This window comes from Gordionus sp. m RMFG-2023, chromosome 1 (genome assembly GCF_954871325.1).
Source record: "Gordionus sp. m RMFG-2023 chromosome 1, tfGorSpeb1-WG-v2, whole genome shotgun sequence".
NCBI classification, from domain to species: Eukaryota; Metazoa; Nematomorpha; class Gordioida; order Chordodea; family Parachordodidae; genus Gordionus; species Gordionus sp. m RMFG-2023.
The window spans coordinates 13,734,081-13,756,924 of record NC_088775.1 but is presented as its reverse complement, the minus strand read 5'-3'; the positions used below and the strand labels follow the sequence as shown (position 1 = coordinate 13,756,924).

Sequence of the window (22,844 nt, the reverse complement as noted above, 5' to 3'; positions counted from 1 at the left end):
AATTTTATTTAAATTAAATACCTCATGCAAAGTAAGAGCCTCACTGGAACTGGGGATTGGATGAGGAGATAATACAATTTGTGAATCTTCAATAATGGAGATTTGCTATAAATAAAGAGTATAATTTGTTTACTTATGATATTTTTAATTTTAGTCAAATGGTCATTTTATTACTACATTATAATTAAGTTTTTAATAAATTTTGGAAATATTTGAATAACCTCATAATCATAATTTATTTCCTTCAAAAGTTATCATATAATTCGTATTTAATTAAATTCCTCATCATGCAAAGTAAACGCCTCACCGGAACTGGGGATTGGATAAGGAGATAATACAATTTGTGAATCTTCAATAACTGAAATTTCTATAAATAAAGAGGAGTTATAATTTGCTTCCTTATGAAAAACTATATTTTTAATAAAATTTTATCCAAATGGTAATTTTTTTCTTAACTACGATAATATTTTTAATGCTGTTTTCTCAATCATGTATTCTTGTAGAATTAAAACATTTATTAAAAACTTATAAAGTTATCAGGTTACAATGGCAAGACGATACAAGTGATAGGTACAGCACAAGTGAATGTAGAATAAAAAGGGAATTCACAAATTTTGAACGCATTAATCATAAACATTAATAAAATGTTTTTGTTAGGAAGATCTTGTTAAAACATTTTGAAAATATACTTGAAAGATTCATAGGCATAATAGATGCAGATTAATATAAAACTGCGATCACATGAAGAAATCATAAAAGATATTATAATGACTGTAAAAACAATTGTAATCTTATAAATAAAAATTAGTTTAAATAAAATTGTGAAATTCATGATGAAAGTATATTATCTAAAGAAATTCTAATAGCTAAATAAACAATGATAATAATATAAACATATCTAATATAACACATAATGTAAATAAAGGGGATGAAATTCACATATATAACATTTTGAAAATAGTTGAATCCAATTCATATTTTATAAAATTTATATAAAAAAATGTAAAAGAACTCTTAATTCAATTAAAGATGATGAAAAGATTTAAATTTAAAAATTCTTAGAAATTAACATTACCTTACTTTTATTATTTTACTACATTATATTAACTTAATAAGTTTTTTTAATACTTTGGTTTTAAATTATTATTATTAATTAAACTATTAAACATATTGTTAAATTGAACTTAAAGTATATATATAGAATATAAAAATAGTGTGATAAAGAGTTAAAAAAGATGTTTAATGATAAAATATATAATTTATTTTCTCTATACCCTGCCTACTTTTTATTTTAATATATTGGTAAAATTTTTAATAAAAAATCAGTTTCTATTAATTCACAAATTTTATATTTTCAATAAAATTTATTGTCTTTAGTTACAATAATAAATTAAAAATATTACTTTTCGGAAGTAAGATTGTCTTTTTTTGCAACTGGGTTTCAAGTCCATTTGTTATATTATATGGAATATCACAATTTAAGGATACCCAAATATTATTATCTCTTTTGATGGCTAACTTTGTAAATTTCATATCAGCTGGCTTTACATGAGGATGTTTATAATGTTCATGTATTTTGTCACTTCTTATTTTAGAAGTTTTACAATTAATATAATCACATTTCACTTTAAATAAAGTTATGTTACTTGGCATCTAGAATGAAATAATTAATTATTTTTTACATATTTTGTTTTTTATTATTCTTTGCTTGTTGGTATATGTTTTTAAGCATGACTAAAAAAATTACTTCCAAAATTTATCCTGCTAAAAAAAATTTATAAATTTATTAAAAAACATGATATAAATATATTAACCTCTAAGAAAAGTACCAAATATGAAATGTGTAAATATTAACTTGATAAAATGGTAAATGAAAATGGTTCATAAAGAAAGTTTATATTATTTATTAATTGAAAAATATCTTTACTTTAATTGACATTTGTTAGAAAATCAACGATAACATCGTATCAATTAATGGATTTAAAAAGATTATAAATCAAAAATTACCCCCCCCCCTATCCCCCCCCCCAAAAAAAAATCAATACCTACCCCCAAAAAATTAATGCCTACCCCCAAAAAATCAATATCAACCCCCAAAAAATCAATACCTACCCCCCAAAATGCCAAAATATTTTGGAGGCATTTGTCTCCTACCCTCTCCGGCCATGTAGACGCTGGATTGAACAGCAAGACGAGAAGCCTGAGAGTTAAAGTTGTATCGAGATCGGATACCAATACAATCAGACTTACTGGGGAGGGTGGCCTGAAATCAGGATGACTTGGAAAATTTTACGTTTAATATCTTTTCAAGGAGATCCTTAATTTGGGTTTCATGGGAAACGAGCAAGTCGCGGCATTTAAATATTGGAAAGGATATCAGGGCGTAAAGGATTTTAGGCATATTGAAATAGTTTTTTTATTAAAAAAAAATATTGATGGACGAGGAAGTAAATAATGTGTTTAATTTGGATAAATTGTTAAGGGATTTGTTCAATAGCCTTTTCACCCCCTATAGGTGATCCAAGATATGTCATTTCTTCTCTGTTGATGACGTGATATACCATGTCTAAGGGGATAGAAATGGGATTTAGGAAGCAAATCTCACATTTGGGGAGGTTGAGAGATAGTCCTGTAATATGAGAGAGATTCTCAATGATGAGGGGGGTGGACATGATTGTGGAGAGGTTGCCCGAGACAATGCCGTCATCAAGATACCAGGAATTTAAGGTAAGGATAGATTTAGATTGAATTTCCTGGATTATCTTGTGGATCCCGATGCAAAAGGGCTGGGCCTAAGGGGTCTCCTTGTTGAATTCCCTCTTGAGAGTCGATTATGTTATTATTGAATTTAAAAAAGTATGGCTCGAATAGCTGTTTAGGATGTAAGTAAGTAGAGTGTCAAGGAAGTAGTTTATACGATATAAACAAGATTTGGTTTATGAATGAAAACTAATGGAATATAGTAGTGATGAATAACGATAATTAACAAGATCAACAATAAATTGATAATAGGATTTGTTATGATATTAAAAAGAGATGATAAATAAATAAAAAGAGATTGACGTTATTGTATATTATGAAGTGTGGTTATTCGATAAATAATTAATAATATAAGTAAATATTATAGATAATTTATTTTTCAAGGGGGGGGGGGGGTTATAAAAGCCTTGGAATTAATATAGAAAATTGATTTTTTTATATTTTATTTTGTTTCATTTTTATTATTGTGTTCGTTGAACTTCAACTAAAATATATTAGTGAATCATATTGAAACCCATCAGGCATGAACAAAGGGTTGAAACAGTGATGATATAAAAATAATTTTGGAAAATTGATGACTCAGTAAAAATGGAACATTATGGGATTAATATTGCAAAAACGTTACTAATGATATAATGACATTTACATTGTAATTTGGTTTATGGGTTATTAATATGTATTTATGGTAATTTAGACATTTGGAAAGCGGTTATTGATAAAAGAACCTGACTAATTTAGATATTGGGAAAAGGTTACTGATAAGCGAACATGGCTAATTCAGACATTGTGAAAAGGTTACTGATAAAAGAATCTAGCTAATTAGGCATAATTATAAATTACTATGGGACTTTGGGCTAACAACTATAGTAATCATAGAGGTTGAATATGAGAATGAGTGCGGCTATGAATTAGCAACCAATGTCATTGGCCTCTACTAGGAAGATAATTAGAATTGATGTATTCATCTAAGATACTAGGGTTTAGTTGTCCATAAGATTCAAGTTAAAAGAAGATAGTCCATCGATGAGGGCCAGGCCAGTGACAAGTTATCATGTCTACCCAGTTAATGATAATTAGGAGGAATAGTGCGATAAAGAGGAAATTGGTGGGGGTGGTCACAGTTGCCTCCTAGTGGTGCAAGCTATAACGGTTTGTTCAAGGATCGTTCAACGCTTTGTGGCCTGTCCACGTGACAATTGATGACAAGGGTGGATGCTGAATTGGCTATGATAACCGCGATGCTGTCCAAATGATAATGGGATCCTCGAGGACCATTCAAGGTTTAAGGCCTTGAGACCATCCGAGGTTTGCAACTGCACCATGATGTTTTGGATTGGTTAAAGGAGGTGTGGAAACGATGTAATGATTAGATATAGAAGACGGGGATAGATAGTCAAGAATAATAGGCTCACATTATATGATTTTGGAATGGAGGAAAGTTTGAGAATGATTGCTGGGTATTTGGGATGAGGATGTTTACGATTGTATTATTCTAATGTAATTATAGGATATAGATGATTAATATAATTTTTATAAATGGTTTATTTGATTGCAATAAAGAATTACATGAAGTTCAAGTTATATATATTGCTACACCACATTAAGAAATTTTTAAAATTTTTATAAGGAATATCTTTATCTATAAATTGTCGAAATCTACCATATTCATTTAATTTGAATTATTGGCAGATTCTATTATTTGTTTTTCGACATATCAATCTAGGTTCTTATGTCATTTTATATAAAATATATAATCGGAAAGAATTTCTAAAATAATTTAGAATTTACTCAAGTCATTTTATCCTTTTTAGAGTTGACTCAAAATTTCTTAAAAATGGAACAATTTTTTCACATTTGGTGGTGAAAATCCCTCTATAATTTAAATAAAGTAGAAATGGTGGCGGCTTATAAAAATTTATATAAAAATAAAAAATTGAAAGAGAAATTGTTTTTCTATCTTCTATGTAGTTATATAAAAAATATTTCTGCCTATATAAAAATATTCCTTTTTAAAACAATGATAAGTAGAAAAGTGATTCAAATTTTGGCGGAGAAAGGGGCTCAACCCCAATTCAAAATAAAGATATTTTCAAAATTTAAAAAAAAAAACCTAATATAATTTTAATTAATTGTAAAAAAAATAGCAAGAAAGCTTGTAATTTTTATGTTAGGCCATTTCCAGACAGAACGTTTTTTAAATTGGTTTTTGGGTGTTACCAGCAATCAATTTTTTATTTCTAAAAAAAATGTTAACTTATCGAATTAATTTTTTTTATATTATATATTTTTAAAAAAAAACAATCTAGATCCCCATTTTTTTAATCGTTAATAGCCAACAAACTGGTTTGATTTTAATAACGATTAATTCTCTTCTCTTCCGTTTTGAAATGTGGGTCAGGATTGTTTATTAAAAAAAATATATATTATATAAAAAAAATAATTCTAGAATTTATAAATAAAAAAAAATTGCTGGTAACATTACCCAAAAACCGCTTTGAAAAAACATAATGTCTGGAAATGGCTTTAAAAAAGTTTTTTTTTTATTTCTAAGGTTATTTTTTACTCAAATTATTTGATTCTTTTCTTACTTGAAAATAATTTAATTTTTGTAAAAGATGTTTTACCTTCAAATAATTTGTTTAAAAATTCTTTTACTTCAAAATATTATATATTTTTAAAGGTTAACTATTTGTACATATGTAAATAGACAATTAAAATAACTGTATATATGTTAGACGAATTGTAAATAAAAAATTAAAAAAATAACTTTATTGATAAACTTTTTAAAAAATTAACTTAATTTATCTTCATCCTTCAGTTGCTGGCCTTCCGTAGGTTTATTAGTATAGAAAATCTTATTATATCATTTATTTTTAATATTATAAATGACTAAATAATTATCTAATATATTTTTATTTTGTGAATATTATAATATAATAAATTTTATAATTTTTTAAAATAAAATGTGTTTCTTCTTATTTCATTTTAGTTCGTAAAAATATTAATTGTCATATTTAAATTAAGTGCTTTAGCTTGATTCATCTTATTTATTTACATTTAAAATTACATGAACTGATCGTTGTTATATCCCCGTAGAACGTAAATAAGATTTAAGACGTGTGGTCCTAAAAAAGATCGTTCTGCAGAACAAGTACTTTTGTTAGTAGTTTTTTAGGGTGCGTCCTAAGTCAAAATTATATTAAAATAAAAATTAATTTATAATTGAAATTTACGAAATCGATGGGTGCATAATGTAGAAATGCGAATCATTTATTTTAAAAAATTTTTTGACTTTGGAAAACAGATTCTCATTTGATATTATCTAAATATATTATGTTAGAAATATTCTCCCCTCACCCCACCAAGACTCACTCTTGAGTAGTGATGGTAACGATAAATTTTAAATACCTTTCATTTGATACCCCTTTCAAGATATTTCTTTATAAATATACCTTTCCCTCCTAAATAGAGTGTTAATTTTAATTGCTTTAAAAAAATCTTATTAGCCCTTGTGAGGATAATTTTTACACCCCTCCTCCTCTCATGATCTCAAAATGAGAAGAGATATTTTAACAAATTTTTAACCCTCCACCTCTCTCAACATAGACCAAAACGAGGCCCTCGTGTTGATTTTAATAATTCAATAAATCTTTTTATTATCTTTCATTTGATATCATTAGCCAATAGATACATTTTATTGTCATTTGCTTAAACCTCGGCTAAGTCGTTTTAATAGGCTCGAGTTATCATCATGTACGTACCATCATTATGGATGAGTCCCCCATAATAATCTTTAATGAAAATTTCAATATCATTTGCGAATCTGACCTTCTGAAATTCGCACATATCGTCAGCCTTCATTGTTTTTATTGATTTTTAAAAGACGTTTCTTAGGATCTTACACAAATAAAAAACCGTTATTTTTTTTCTCCCATATTAAAAAATACCAACAATTATATTGTTCTAAATAAATTATATTTTTGAGTAATTAAAAATACATTTGAATGGTAAAAAGGCGTTCATAATTTCAAAAGTACATTATCCATAAATATTGTCATTTTTTTGGTAAAAATAATAGAACTTGATTCATAAAAAAAGAAACTTTTATAATAGATTAGGGCTCAATGAAGATGTGAATTTTTAAAAAAACTTACTTTTTTGAGGGAAACAAAATTATTTTAAACATATTTCAAATATAGATTTATATATAAAAAAATATTTTGATGCATGAATATGGATATTTACAAAAAATATATTTATAAAAAATTAAAAAGCCAATAATTACATGACTATTAAATAATAATGGTAATAGTGTTATAAACTAAAATTATTTATAGTTAAGCTTTTTTTTACACAAGTAAAAAAAAAAATTAAAATTGAAGCAAATTTTTATTATAATAAGTATATTATACAAGATATAAATTAAAATAATTTATTGTAAGCGAAATGGCGATAAAAGCTAAAATTTAAAAGGAGAATAATCACTAATTTTCACTTTTTAAATTGGCACCTAAATAAAGTTTTCTTTTTAAAAACCAACAAAAAAAGAGTTTCATTTGTTTATGAAACATAATAATTAAAATGGTTAGTTAATTTTTTATACTTTGTGTTTTGTAGTTGTTTTCATGGTAATCTTTATAAAAAAACAAGACATTCAATCGTAAAAATATATAGAAAGAATCTGAACCGTTAAAAGGTTAAAATATAAACAATGAAAGATATTCAGTATGTTTTTATAACATATACCGAACCCTAAAGAGATTATAATCATGATAATAACATAATATGGGGAGATAAAAAATGTATTATATTATTAAATATTTTTTATGAGACAAATGCCAGCTAAAATGAGTTATAAGGCCAATAAATTTATCTATATAATATATTTTTTAGAAAAATAGTATAGTATATAATATTTTGTATGTCCAAAGAGGAGAATATCCGGCGTAACGCTAAAAAATTTTTTTAATAAAAACCAAATGTACATAAAGATATATATAATTTCTTAAAAAAGAAAGAAAGAATATTCCTAATCCCTCCCCCTTTCTTTATTCCAAATAATCTGTAATTAAGATTTAAATTAACAAGTTTACAAAAAAAGTTATCTTTCATATTTCTTTTTAGAATAAATTCAAAGAAATAAAAAAACAAGTGTCTATAGTAAATTAAAATTAATTTTGCTCTATCCACATTTGGGCACCAGTAATTTATTATAATCGTGTTTGAATTTTTAAAATACATTGATAAAACAGTTTTACAAATAAAAATCGACTTATATGTTTTTTCTACATATTTATAAGGGGCTTGTGATAATAAACAACTGATAAAGTGTAGAATATGGATTATCTCAATTAATTCAGCAAACTATTCATACTGATTATTGTATAAGAGTGAATTCAAAGCATGGTCCTAGCTAAAATATTAAGTCAGTCGTTTTTAAAAATGGGCGAAAATCGAATCATTCAACAACACTAATCGTGATATAAATTTAGTTATTAATATTTTTTTCAGGTATATGTTTAGATAAAGTTGTAAAATAGTATTGTGGACGCAATCTTTCCCACCCTAGACAGGTCTTATCTGCAACACTGGCTTCTTTGGACTCAATAGAATCTATACCAATATATATAAAAAGATTTAACCTTTCCTCCACAAATAAAAAACCAATTTCTCTCCGTATGTAGCCCACATGTTTGCTAAATTAAGCATTAATTGCATCAGAATTCTTAAACACTAAATTTTTCTACTAAAAGAGTAAATATTTCAAAGGAAAATATCGAAAGTAAATATTTTTAAGCTAAATTACACAATATCACGAGGAAACAATATAAGCATTATGCAAATTCTATATAATTTTAGGACAAAACTGTCATCTGGTCAATCTCAAGGAGAAGCTCAATTTAGTGCAGGATCCCTATCCCCAGAAATAAGGGGGAAATTAATTTCGTCTTCTCCTGCAACGTTTAATGAATATGTCCAAATGGCTGAGGAGTCATTCCATGTCAACTCAAATAGCTTTCTGCTACCTCATTTCAATTCGATAATAATTTGTAGGCATTTAATTTTTAAAATGACTTTATGTCATTACAAACGTAATATTAAAATCAATATCTGAACTCCATACTCCAATCAACTTCCATACTATGACAAACTCCGTTTTTAACTGTTATACCATAACCAAGCTACTGCTAAACCATACAAACCAATATCGTGCTCAATGAACATATAAAAACCCAAATACCATATGTTGTAACTGTAGAAAGATCATTCAAATATATTGACCAAAATTAAATACTTTTTCTAATATCCCCATAAAACCAAGTATAACTCTGCCCTAATAATTGCAAATACACCAATTGAAGTGTACACCAGCGTTTCAGTGATAGTTATGCCTCCCAATTTTCCGATATCCCTCTTATTTAATAAAATACTATTAGGTCACAACATAAAAACGTTAGATAAGGCTAAATGTGTGGATAAAGTATAACAATCATTTGCTTTATAATTTCGAAGGGACCTACTACAAATATCTATAAAGATATTACCTTTGCTGTTCTATTCTGGTATTACAATACATTAAAATTAGAATAGATTTAAGTCCATCAAGTCAACTTAAAATTAGGGATTATTTATAAAGCAAAATCAAGAATATCCTTAAAACAGAGGAACTAATTCTAAAATAAAATCCTAGTTTCACTCTTATATGTATTTGCCAAATATCACACTGGGCAATAAAATATATCTCACAAAAAACTTTTGCCAATCTGTACTTGTGATGCTTTATTTCTAATTTTTTATTAAGAAACTTTTAGGTAAATGATTGTGACATATCTCGATAAGTAATTACCCCCCCCACCAACGAAGGGCATTAAATAATGTTGAGTTGTGTGCCCTAATTTATACCCAATTAATATTCACGAAGAACTACAGTAGACCGAGCAGACTGTATACGTGATTTTCCAAAAAAGAAGAGGAGCTTAGTCTGGGATGTGAACATTATCTTGCCACACAGACTAAAACTCACGATTACAAATTGCGGGTTTTCCAATTCAAGGCTACTTTTGAGAGAATGACTTTAAAAATATGCCTGTTGTTATATGCTTTTTTTGCTGAGAAATTTATTGCTAGGGTTAATCATGTTATATAGAATTGTCACTCATCTGTCTAATGTCGTTTATTTCAGTGAGATCAACTAATGACACCTTAAATTTTGGGGTAATAAAGCTAATTTAGTTCTTTAAAATACCCGAGGAAAAATTAGAAGAAAAGGGGGATGAGATATTGAAAAAAAGAGGATAACAATTTTTTTTGTAAATTTTATACATTTTTTATCTCGTTCAATATATTTTTTTTTAAATCTTCGATAAAAAATAGTAGACTGAGAAGAATTAACACAATGACATAGATATTATTAACTCCTCAATTTCTCACGATAAGCAGAAGCCAAATAAAATTTATTCGATAATATATATTTGTAATATTTGCTATTGTTATTGTGCATAATACAGTAGGGGAGACTGGGGTTAGGTAAACCCCGGGGCTTGGCAAACCATTTAATCTCATTTTAAAATTTAGTTTTTATTAGTTTACATCTATAGACAAAAAATCTTTTGAAATAATTTTGAAAAGATTTTACATGACAGAATTTTAATTTTTATTAAAATATTTAATCATTTATATGTAAATTAAATTTTACAGTAAAGTTTAAACACTCTTCTATAATTTGGTAAAGTTTCATGAATATCTATTATGTCTATATAATATTTCAATCATGATTAGTAAATTTAGAACTAGCGGGGCTTGCTAAACCATTCATGTCAATCCATTTGAGATTTTTTTAGTAATTATTACATTATTCAATATGGTAATACGAATCCAAAAAAATAAATAAGGGTCTATCATTTAATATTGATAATTATTTAGAAGTATATTAAAATTTGATGAATTAATATTGTAATGTAATTAGGCTATTAATTATGAAAAGGTAAATCAACAATCACTAGCCAACTTACAGGTAAATTTATCTACATTATCTGTCTTATTTTTAAGATATAATCACAATAATTTTATGTAATTTTTAAACAATAAAATATAATTTTAGCAAAATTTAATAATAGAAATTATGTAAATATTTTTATTAAATATAATTTGTAAAATGATCTTATATTTTAGATTGATTAAAATTATGATGAAGTATAGTATTATTGTATTAATTTTATGTAATTCTAAAACAATAAAACATAATTTTAGCAAAATTTAATAATAGAAATTATCTAAATATTTTTATTAAATGTAATTTGTAAAATGATCTTATATTTTAGATTGATTAAAATTATGATGAAGTATAGTATTATTGTATTAAGTTTATGTAACTCTTAACCCTTTCGGTCGCGGTAGTGCAAATATAAAACCACCTTTTAACCTTTATATCTTCTAAAGGAGTTAATCATATAAAATGAAACCACCACGAATATATATTAAAAGATATTCTTTTTCATATGTTTGTGGAGGAGTTATTTTTTTATTTTTTTTTTCGCGCCTTTATTTCAAAATACGTTTTTTACGGTGATTTTTCTTAAAATTCCAATTTTAATTAAAAGTAAGTATATTTATCAAATATTTTTAAATGTATATATTCCTCACTATTTTATCTATCTTTCTAATATTTATTTTTGCTCAAATAAATAATATTTATATATTATTTTGATCTCTTCAATGTGGTATATTAAACTAACCACTGCCACTTAACAACAATATTTTTAATATTTATTTTTTTAAATAATTGATAAATTTTGCCAACTCATTTCGCAATAATTTTAGCTTGTTATATATATGGATGATTATCTGGACATTCCATCTGAAGGTTCTTCGTTAGACAACTCATCCACTGATTCCGAAGATGATTATGAATCGGATACACGTTACCAAATTGATAGTGATGATTATGAATCGGATACACCTTATCAAATTGAAATTGATCGATTTAAAAAAGAAAGGTATATATGCTACCGGAACACTAAACAAAAATAGGAGATCCTTGCCTATAAAGAATATGGAAACAAAATTAAAAAGAAGTGAGTTTGACTGGAGAAGTGACAAAAATAATATAAGTATAATTAAATGGCGAGATAATCGTGACGTATTTATAATGCCCAATTATATTGATCCGAGATCAGTGGATACTGTGAAGAGAAAAAATAAAAAAGGGGAAGTATTTGACGTAAAATGTCCAATAATGATAAAGATGTATAATAAATATATGGGGTCTGTTGACCATTTCAAGTCTTTATATGAAATTTCGCGAAAGTGGCGAAAATGGTGACTACCAATATTTTTTTGGCTGATAGATGCGGCGATTATCAATTCATTCATAATATACAATATTCTTACAGATAATAAACTCTCATCGAAAGAATTCCGAAGACAAATAATTGCTAGCGAATTGGCATACTGTAAAAATGTTAATAGGGATGATAATATTCATAATGATAATAATTATATATCAATGCAAAGAAAAAATAATAAAGCTTATATCCTTCCAGAAATTAGACTAAAAAACTCAGCTCATCAACCTCAGGCAGGAACCTCACGAAGGTGTACCTTCTGTAGTACAAAGTTAAATCCCAGAAGAACAAGGTGGTCGTGCAAATCATGCAACGTACCACTATGTCTAAATAAAAATAGAGACTGTTTCGAAAGTTTCCATAAGGTGTCAATGATATGAATTTGAAACCACCAGGGAGAGCCGCCATTTTGAATTTAAAAAACTTTTTTTGTGTGTTTTATATTATATTATACTAGAATCAATAAAAAAATTACTAAATATCGTGTTGCAACATATTAATTTTATGAGGGAACCTAAAGGGTTAAACAATAAAATATAATTTTAGCAATATTTAATAATAGAGATTATGCAAATAAAAATCTAAATTGTAATGGTAAAGAGATTATCTAAATTTTATGTTCTTAAATTTTAAAGTTATAATTAAATAATTTTATATTTTATTTGACATTTTTATTTTAGGTATACCTTGATCAAACTTTATGAGATATTACAAGAGATATCAAGAAAGTGGCACACTTACTAGTGTAGGACAAAACAATAAACAGAGGATATCCACTGAAGAAGAAGAGGGAAATATAATTAAATATCTGATCCAAGCTAGCCAAATTTGTTATGGCCTTTCAATTAAAAATGTATAAATTTATTCTTCATTATTATATTGTATTTTAGATAAAAATATTAGCCTAACAAATGGCAGTAAATATGAAGAAAAAATTTCCTAAATCTTGAAAGGAAAATTCAATGCTGGCCATGACTGGTACTTAGGATTTATGTTAAGAAATCCTACTCTCTCCTTAAGGTCCCCTGAAGCTACTAGTAAGGGCAACTAGATTTAATGAAAAAATGTTCTATACTTTTTTTATTTATATAAAAGTTTATTAAATGATTGTTAAGTAAATGTTTTACATTTAATATTTAGGAATATTAGATGAACATAAATTAGAATGTATGGCAATTTACAACATGGATGAAACTGGACTTAGCACAGTTCAAACCCCATCCAAGATAATTACACAAAAGGGCCAAAAACAGGTAGGATCTATGACTTCTGCAGAAAGGGGTATACTAGCCATAAATGCAATTGGCCATACAATTCCTCCAATGTTTCTTTTTCCCAGAAAAAAATATTATGATTATTTTGTTAGAGATGGTTCATCTGGCTCTATGGTATCAAATGGTTGAGGATGGATGCAAGAGGAGGATTTTATTATTTTTTTCAAACATTTTTTTAAACACACTCGGTGTACTCCAATGTCCAAAGTTTTATTGATCCTTGACAATCATATATCACATCACTCCTATTCAGCTGTCAAATTTTGTATAGATACGGGAATAATTATATTATCTTTGCCACCCCACTGCACCCATAAATTACAGCCTCTTGATCGGTCTGTTTTTAAGCCTCTCAAAAAATATTATACAGGAAAATTATTTACAATTTATGATATTCCCCCTGTTATTAAGGATGTCTTGCCTTTAGCAGCATCACCTCTCAATATAGCAAATGGTTTTAAAGTATGTGGAATATATCCACTGAATATAGATATATTCAAGAAAGAATATTATATTGCCTCAGTTTATGGGGATTCTATATGTGAACTTCCTAAAAGCCCAGTATTAGAATCAAGCTCGGTATCTTTGGTATAGAAAGATATTCTAAATATTAATAGAACCTTAGATATATGTAATGATGCTCCATCTACCTCTTATGCTCATTTAGATAATATTCCTAGTCCATCTAGCAATTTATCAATACCCTTGCCTTATCCCAAATAGGAAAGAGTCAAGAGAGTGAAAAGAGGAGCAGAGATATTCACATAATCTGCATATAAAAAGAAATTAATCGAGAAAAGAAATTGATGGAAAAAGAAAATATTGGCAAGAAAAAAATAGTAAAAAAAATTATTCACAAAGATATTTGTATTTGTTGTAAGCTTGAATATATAAAACATCATAATGGAGAAGAGTGGTACTAATGCAGAATGTGCCATAGATGAGCACATGGTACATGTTCAAAATTCAATAAATTTTTTATATGTTCAAATTGTTTATTAAATTAACAAAAAATAAGTTTCAATTTTATATACAATTAGCTTTAATTTATAAGTATTATGTATTTTGAACAATGAAACAATAAAATTATTCTATACGTATAATAAATAAAAATATATTTCAATTTATTATGGCCTATAAAAACCAATGGTTTAGGAAGCCCCTTGAAGTGGTTTGCTTCACCCCGCTATTGGGGCTTGTTGGGAAAATTTTCGACTTTTACAAAAAATAAAATTTGAAAAAAATGATTATATTCTTGAAATTTTTTATAAGGCACCTTTATAGAATATAGTTTTAGGTATCTAATCATATATTGCTTTTTATATTATCTAAAAAAAAACCAGGAGTTATAGCCTTCTTTGTAAAAATCGGTTTAACTAACCCCAGTCACCCCTACGCACTTTTTTAGGAGAAACGAATTTGCTAGGGCTGATAAATATTTGTAAATGAATTTAATATTTGATATAAACAAATCGGTTGAGCACGAGGCTTCTAACCTAGAGGTCGTAGGTTCAAGCCCCATGTTAGGCGCCAGTGTTGTAGATTGTTGCAGTTCACCATAGACCTGTCAAGGATCCATAAAGATGTTTCCGATTTTTAATATTATTTTTGGATTAGTCAATATTGAGTTAGATCAGTATCAGCTAAAGAAGGTATCAGTGTACCTCAGATTATAAATTTAGGTAATCTGCAAACATCACTGTCTGAAAATTTTGAGGAGTACCAACATATAAATCCATAACTGATGGTTTTGCAATTGTCATAAATAAATTTAATCTGATATCAGGGCATATTCATATTCCAGATGCTCTCCCAAATTCAAGAGGGGTTTGTGACACTGTAAAAAATTTCCAAATGATTCTAACTTACTATGTTATGCACCTGGTCTTTAGAATAACTTTTAATTTATCGAACAACTCATGAGGCGAAGACAAGCATTTATCCCCAATATTATCGATCACCAATATGCAGGAGAGACCGGGGCAGAAGGGCAAGAAGGGAAACAAAGCTAAGGCCAATAAATTTTTAACCATTTTTGCTAAATAACTTAAATTTGTTTTTGCCTTTGTTGTCATATTACTTTAAGCATTTCTTGCAAATAAGTTTTTTTTAGAGATATTATTTATTGTTATACTATATGTTTTAAGTGGTCCGGAGTGAAGTATTTCAGTGTATCACCCATATAGGCATATTTAAGAGTTATGATGGATGATGAAGATATCTATATTATTAGTTTTAGTTTAAATCAAACTTTCCCCTTAAGCTATAAAATTTTAAAAAACAGATTAAAGCCTTTATTTTGAAATTAAAATAAAAGAGGTGAACACCATTTAACAATTATAATGTAAAAATAACTGTTAATTACTAAAAGAAATTTATGAAAAATACAGAAGGGTCTTATTAATTTGTCCTTCACATAATATTAAATATATTTTTGTTAAATAGCAATAAAAATGTTTTAATTGTTATCTATATTCACTTCAATTTTGTAAAAGAGATAAGTATTAGTGAACTTATTTTTGCAATTATAATTCTTTAAAATCTTTTTAAAGTATCAATTAGATTAATTTAGAAATTGTTTTTGACTTTAAATTAACTTTTTTAAATGGCTCAGACCTGTTTTTTTTATTATGCCTATCCATAACCTAAGCTACAAATAAAGAACCTGTAGCAAATTTAATTTTATATTTAAAAATATTTTATAGTTGGTAAAGCTCCTTTTCCATATAATGGATATAGCTCCTAAAGCTAAACTCCCAAAAAATGTATTTTGATACCTTTCACCCTTTCTCTTCCAGTATTTTGATAATTTATATAATCTGGCATTTGTTCTTCCTCTTCTTTCTGACGGCGAGGGCGGCTCTGGTAGCTGTCTCGAAGACTTCCCTGACGCCCTCTTTGGTTTTGGCAGAGCATTCGAGATAGGCGAAAGCGTTAATTTTTTCGGCCATGGCGCGGCCTTCCTCGGCCTTGACGGGCTCTTGTTTCATTTTGCAGAGTTCACGTTTGGTGTTCTCGTCATTACGTAGGTCCTTCTTGTTGCCAACCAAGATTATGGGCACATTTGGGCAAAAGTGTTTCACCTTGAATTTCAGAGGGAAAGATTTTAAAAATGAATGTTATAATATATAAATTATTTGTAGGCTGCACCAATCTACTTTTGAGATATAAAATTAACCAATCAAGACAAAACCGATTTCGATTTTTATATCGATTCATAATTTTAATTATTATCATCATCTTACTTATTTTACATGAATAAACCCAAAATAAATGTTCTTTATATTTCATATAGAAATTTATACAAATCTTAAATTTTTGGTTAAAAAAAGGTTTGAATATTGTTTTTGTGCAAATCTAGTTTTTATTATATGTTATTTTATAAATAAAAAACCAATATCATATAGTTTTTTTTATTATTAAACACATGGTTAAAATTAAGCCTCTAATATTAAAATTTAATAAAGAGCCCAATAAAATATTCACTACATCGTTTAAGTAATTTAATATATTCAAAAAAAGAATCTACAAACTCGATGAGTGATACATAATCTATTAATATTTAAATATTAATATTTTATCTCAGATTTAAAATATTAATATACCTTTATTGCATATACTATTTCAAATAATTTAACAATAAATTTTTTTTACAAGGTATAATAATTTTATAATATTAAAATATATATTACTCATGTTATAAAAAATTTTAAATGAACAAAATATATTTTAAAATTAAAATTATTTTTATGGATAATCTCAATCTGACAGGTCATGTGATTAAAGAAACCCCAATATAAATTCAAACAAATTATCGTCGTTGATGAGTGCTTATATTGTTTGTTAATTTCTTTATAATAATATAAAATATTAAGTAACAAAGCAAATAATAATTATTCCCAAAATTTATGTTTTTATCCTTTTATTACAAGGTATTATATATAACAAATAGTACAATATTAATATTACACCCCAGTATTAATATATTTATGTTTAAAAAATCTATTAAAATAGTTATTGGATTGGTTTTAAGGAAAGATTGACCAATCTGACCATTAAAAGTAAATATATATACCATCCCACAATATTAATATCAGTGCAGTCCTAGTAGGGTAATTCCATACCAAATCGATAATTTTTCGGCCCTACCTTTTTTAATTTCGATAAAATTTTGTATGCTGATAGAATATCATTAGAAAGTATCGAATCCAAAATTTTAGCCTCCTAGTATTCATAGTTCCTGAGATATCAATGGTCTAAAGTGCCAAAAATGACCTTTTTTCGAAAAATACGATTTTTTAAAATGGAGATAAGTTAAAAAATAATGATTTTAAAAATATAGGTTATATGTCATTTAGTAACTCTATTAAAGGCCTTTTATTAAATATTAGGGATTTTTTTGAAATAATATTGTTGCGGTTTTTATTTACGTTATAAATTTTAAACATGAAAACTCCAGGTGTTTCGCTTTCCAAATTTTTTTGAATTTAATATTTTTTTATTCTCTAACCTTATATTATATCTATTCATAAAAAAAATTATAACTTGGGACAGCCATGGGTTTTTTAGGTATTACGATTTAAAAAATCAAAAAATAAATATTTTTATCAAAAATAGATGGTGCTCCTTTAGAAAATAACATGTTTTGTTGAGATTATTATTTTTTAAACTTTTTTTCATTTCTAAACATAAATAATAAGATTTTCCAGCATTATTATCATGAAAAAATATTATATATAGTTTGATAGGCTTACTTATTATTATTATATTGATAACTTGTAAAAATTGGTTGTTTTTATAATAAATGATTAAATTTCCTAAAAAGATAGTTAAGATTCCATATCTCCTACAAGAAAATATAATAATTAATTGTTGAAAGATAAAAGCAAGTTCTCGTGCACCTGCCCTAATATTAATTAATTTTTATTTTACAAATATTTTGATATTAATTATATTTCTTTTTAAAATTATTTATAATGTATAAATATAAATGCGTCAAATCCTTTTAAAAAATCTAAACACTTTAATTATAAAAAGAACCCGCGTAAAGTCATAACGTGGATGACACAATACCCAAACATTGAGGCGGAACACTATATTTGTGATAAATGTCGTAAACGGTTATCACAAAAAAATATTGAAAATATAACTATTCTGATAGCTAATATGTAAATAATATCAACACAGCATCAACATCAATAGATGCAATCAATATAACTTTAAACAAATTAGAAATCTCCTAAACAAAAAGAAAAAAATTATCTAAAAAAAAGGATAGCGAAAATATAAAAAGCTTATTTCAGATATAATAATTAACAATCCAGAATCGGGTACAAAGATAATAATGATATTACTTAATAATATGGAATTACAATATCCTAATTTATCTAAAAATAAAAAAATATCAATTGCTGACCATTCTGCCTCCTAATTGGAGCACAAATAAAATAAAAACGACATTCAACGCTACATAATCATATGGCATATAATTCCAAAATCTTTTTAGAAGAAAAGGGAATTCTTTCAACTCCAAATCGAAAGCCTGCAAAAATATCTCAATCAAAAAAAAGTTGATATTGTTAAAAGAATTTTGCAGTGATGAAGTTAGTAGGGTATTACCAGGAAAAAAAGATTGCATAATCTAGCATTGAAAAGGGAGGAATGAACGCTCAAAAAGGTTAGTTCTTAATAATTTGAAAGAATTATATAATCATTTTAAGGCGAGTAATTGTTTAACTAAACTCAACACTAAACTATATTCTAATTCGCAGACATTTATTGTGAAGAAAATAGTATATCCACGTGAGGATGCTTTGATTGAGGATTAATTAATCGATGAGATTAGAGGGTATGTAACATGTGCATATGAAAACGATTGGTGGTTAGGATTTGTACAAGAAGTGAATGTAATTAGAGATGAAGTAAAAATTAATTTTCTTCACCCTAAAGGACCAGCAAATTCTTTTGTTTATCTAGCTGGACAAGATATCCTTTTCATAATAATATTTTAACAATAGTTAGCCTATCAACGGCTACTGGGTGTACATATAATTTATCGCAACAGGAAATTATCATGGCGTCAAAAAAACTAAATTTAATGAAAACCCGAAAATAGGTAATATCTTTGATGAATTTTAATTTATCTATTATATCTACAAAATTTTCGAAAATTAAAATTTTTTATAAGAAAAAAATGATTATAACCGCAGCCAAATAATCTCATTTCATGATATTAATGATATAAAATCCTACTATATGTTTAAAAATAGAAAAAAGTTTAAATAAATAATAATCTCAACAAAACGCGTTATTTTATAATGGAGCGCCATCTATTTTTGAAAAAAATATTTATTTTTAACTTTTTTAAATTTCAATAACTAAAAAACCTATGGTTGTCCCAAGTTTAAATTTTTTTATGAATAGATATAAGGTTAGAGAATAAGAAAATATTAAATTCAAAAAAATTTTAAAAGCGAAACACCTGGAGTTTTCATGTTTAAAATTTATAACGTAAATAAAAACCGCAACAATATTATTTCAAAAAAATCCCTAATATTTAATAAAAGGCCTTTAATAGAGTTACTAAATGACATATAACTTATATTTTTAAAATCATTATTTTTTAACTTATCTCAATTTTTAAAAATCGTATTTTTCGAAAAAAGGTAATTTTTGGCACTTTTGACCATTGATATCTCAGGAACTATGAGTACTAGGAGGCTAAAATTTTGGATTCGATACTTTCTAATGATATTCTATCAGCATACAAAATTTTATCGATATTAAAAAGGTAGGGGGGAAAAGTTATAGATTTGGTATGAAATTACCCAGTTATTTGAATTTATTTGCTGGGTAATAAAAAAATTTGATATTGCTTTATTAATATAGTTATTTAATAGATGTTCTAGAAATTTTTTTTAAGGGAACTTTGATTTTGCTAAGAATAAAAAAATATGTAAGAATTATGTGATATATGATATATAGCACTTTTGTCCTCTAATGTTGAAGGTTCAACAGAGCTATGCTAGGTTTTCCTCATTTCCATCTGATTGGAACAAATTTAATTCAGGTGAAAAATACAAATATGAGGTGCCTCTACAGAGCGAGGCAAAAAAAGCCTATGCCCAAGAACTATAGTATAATTTAATTACTTTAAGGGTGGGAGGTGGATAATTTTAAGTTTAAAATATCTTTGTGTGAATACTGGTTGATTACAAATCAATTTTGAGAAGATTTACTGTATTTGATTACTTTATATATTGATATGTAAGAATTGATTTAAAAATAGTTTAAAATAGAGGTCCACGAAGGGTAAGTTTTAATTCAAACCTGCTTCAAAAAATTTATATTTGGATTTTTTTTAATATGCAATTAACAGTATAAGCTAGATTTGTTTAAATTTAATTTTTTCCCTTTAATATTGCATATTTTTAAATCAAAATTTATTTTAAAAATAGTCTTTTTTTTTAAAAAAAACCAGTGGTGGGCATGTTAAAATTTTTAAAAATAAATGAGCAAGTAAACCAACCCATTGCAGGCCCCTAGTTTAAATTTCCCAAATTTTTATTGTGAATATATAAAATGTAAGTTTAAAGTTGCATATTATTTTCTTTAAGATATCAATAAAGAAAATTATAAGTGAAATATTGTAAATTGTTTATCTTCAATTAAGAGATAAAAAATTTTATGAATGTAATATTAAGAAGGAAAATAGGAAGACAATAATTTGATTCTAACCACATAATTTAATATAAAAAATAATTCATCCCATCTTGTTATGTATAACTATAAAAAATGAATTCATAATCTGTAGTTCTAAATACTTTTTATAAGATTCATAAAAATTTAAACAAGGGTGTTGTGTGATTTGAGTCCCTGAAGTTTCAAATTCTGTTAGATGCAATTATTCACTTATTAAACCATTAAAATAAATTATAAACATTTTGGATAAAAATTATAGAAATTTTAGACATTAAAAGCCCCCCCCCCATTAGTAAAGTGTATCAACTCCCTAATGTGCAATTGTTGGAAAATTAAAAAATGATAAATATCTTTTTGATATATGATTGGTACATTAACAGAAAAGGATTTTTTTAAAAAAAATTATAATATCACATCTTGGTAATAAACAAATAGGCAAACAAAAGATAGTAGTTTGAATTTAAATAATGTTATTTGTTTAAATCTTAAAATATTACGTGTTTCAATATTTTTAAAAAAATAAAATATAAACATTTAATATTCTGTTTACTTCATGAGAACCTTTTTAAAAAGATTGGTCTTAGATGAACATTTCAGTATCTTAAAAAAGGCTCCTACCTGACAATATATTTGGTAAAATAATATCAAATGTGATTTAACCAAATTTTTTTAAAAAAATTAATCCAAATTTTCTATTGCAATAAAGCAATTTTGTTGTTATCTGATGATACATTTTGACACTTTCCATCTTTCCCTAGCCAAAAAAATCAATTAAAATATTGGATATGGAAAATGATTATTCTTTTTATCAATTATTATTTCACCAAAATTTGTAGTAGAACATTTTATATAAAAGAAAAAGTAGCATAATTTTATGTTTAAACAGGCATTCTGTTTTAAAATTTGATTATTAAATTCACTAATTTGAGGCTTATGGTGAATTAATCTTTAAAACATCTTATATTTGATGCCATCATGCAATTTATGATAAAAATATAAAGCTATATTCAATTTCATTTAAAAATAATTTTAACAGAAATTTACATATAAATTTTTTATAGAAATAGTTAAAAATTGAGTGGTACAGAGAATAAAATAAATAATTTTTATAAGCTAAAAATGATTTAAAAACCACATTATATCCAACTTACAAAGCAAGGCAGAATTGTGTAATAAATTTCCTACTAATTGATAAAATATGAAAACCTCAGGGGTCCATTTTTCAGGTATATTTTCAAGTGAATCTGGACTGTCTATTGAGAAACACATTAGTATAACATCAGTGTCTGGATATGATAAAGGTCTTAATCTATCATAATCTTCTTGACCAGCTGTATCCCATAAAGCTAATTCAACCTTTATAATTACAAAATTTTATAAAACATATGAACTTTATAATAAATGTAATTGTATACATTACAAAAAATTATGATAAATATAAGAGTTTTCCAAAAAATAACTTGTTTCCCATCTACTTCTATATCAGCAACATAGTTTTCAAAAACTGTGGGCACATATACTTCGGGAAATTGATCCTTACTGAAAACAATCAAAAGGCAAGTTTTACCGCAAGCACCATCACCTACAATGACTAACTTCTTTCTAATGGCAGCCATCTAAATTATATTTAAGTAATGAGAATAATGATAGCGCATACCTTATTTGTTTTTATATAACGATTATCAGAAATTTATCCTACTTATCTCTTTTTTTAACAATAACATCCAATATTTAATAAATAATTAAAATGTAATTAAATTTTAAA

The 22,844-nt window shown here is 26.2% G+C and overlaps 1 protein-coding gene across 1 annotated transcript; it reads right to left on the bottom strand.

Moving 5' to 3' along the window:
- Positions 1-7,186: 7,186 nt before the first annotated feature.
- On the bottom strand, positions 7,187-22,844 carry LOC135922229 (ras-like GTP-binding protein RHO). Its single transcript, XM_065456640.1, has 5 exons — positions 22,737-22,844; positions 22,540-22,695; positions 22,286-22,435; positions 16,156-16,461; positions 7,187-7,712 (listed from the first exon to the last, which is right to left on the bottom strand). The coding sequence occupies exons 2-4, from the start codon at positions 22,693-22,695 to the stop codon at positions 16,189-16,191; spliced, it is 579 nt and encodes a 192-aa protein (XP_065312712.1). The 5' UTR covers positions 22,737-22,844; the 3' UTR covers positions 7,187-7,712; positions 16,156-16,188.

Excerpts from the sequence above, each read along its gene's own strand:
- LOC135922229 (XM_065456640.1), bottom strand. The coding sequence starts at position 22,695 with ATGGCTGCCATTAGAAAGAAGTTAGTCATTGTAGGTGATGGTGCTTGC. Across the intron at positions 22,436-22,539 it reads TAGAAGTAGATGGGAAACAA|GTTGAATTAGCTTTATGGGA; the intron begins GTTATTTTTTGG and ends GTAATTATAAAG. Across the intron at positions 16,462-22,285 it reads CTGAAAAATGGACCCCTGAG|GTGAAACACTTTTGCCCAAA; the intron begins GTTTTCATATTT and ends CTGAAATTCAAG.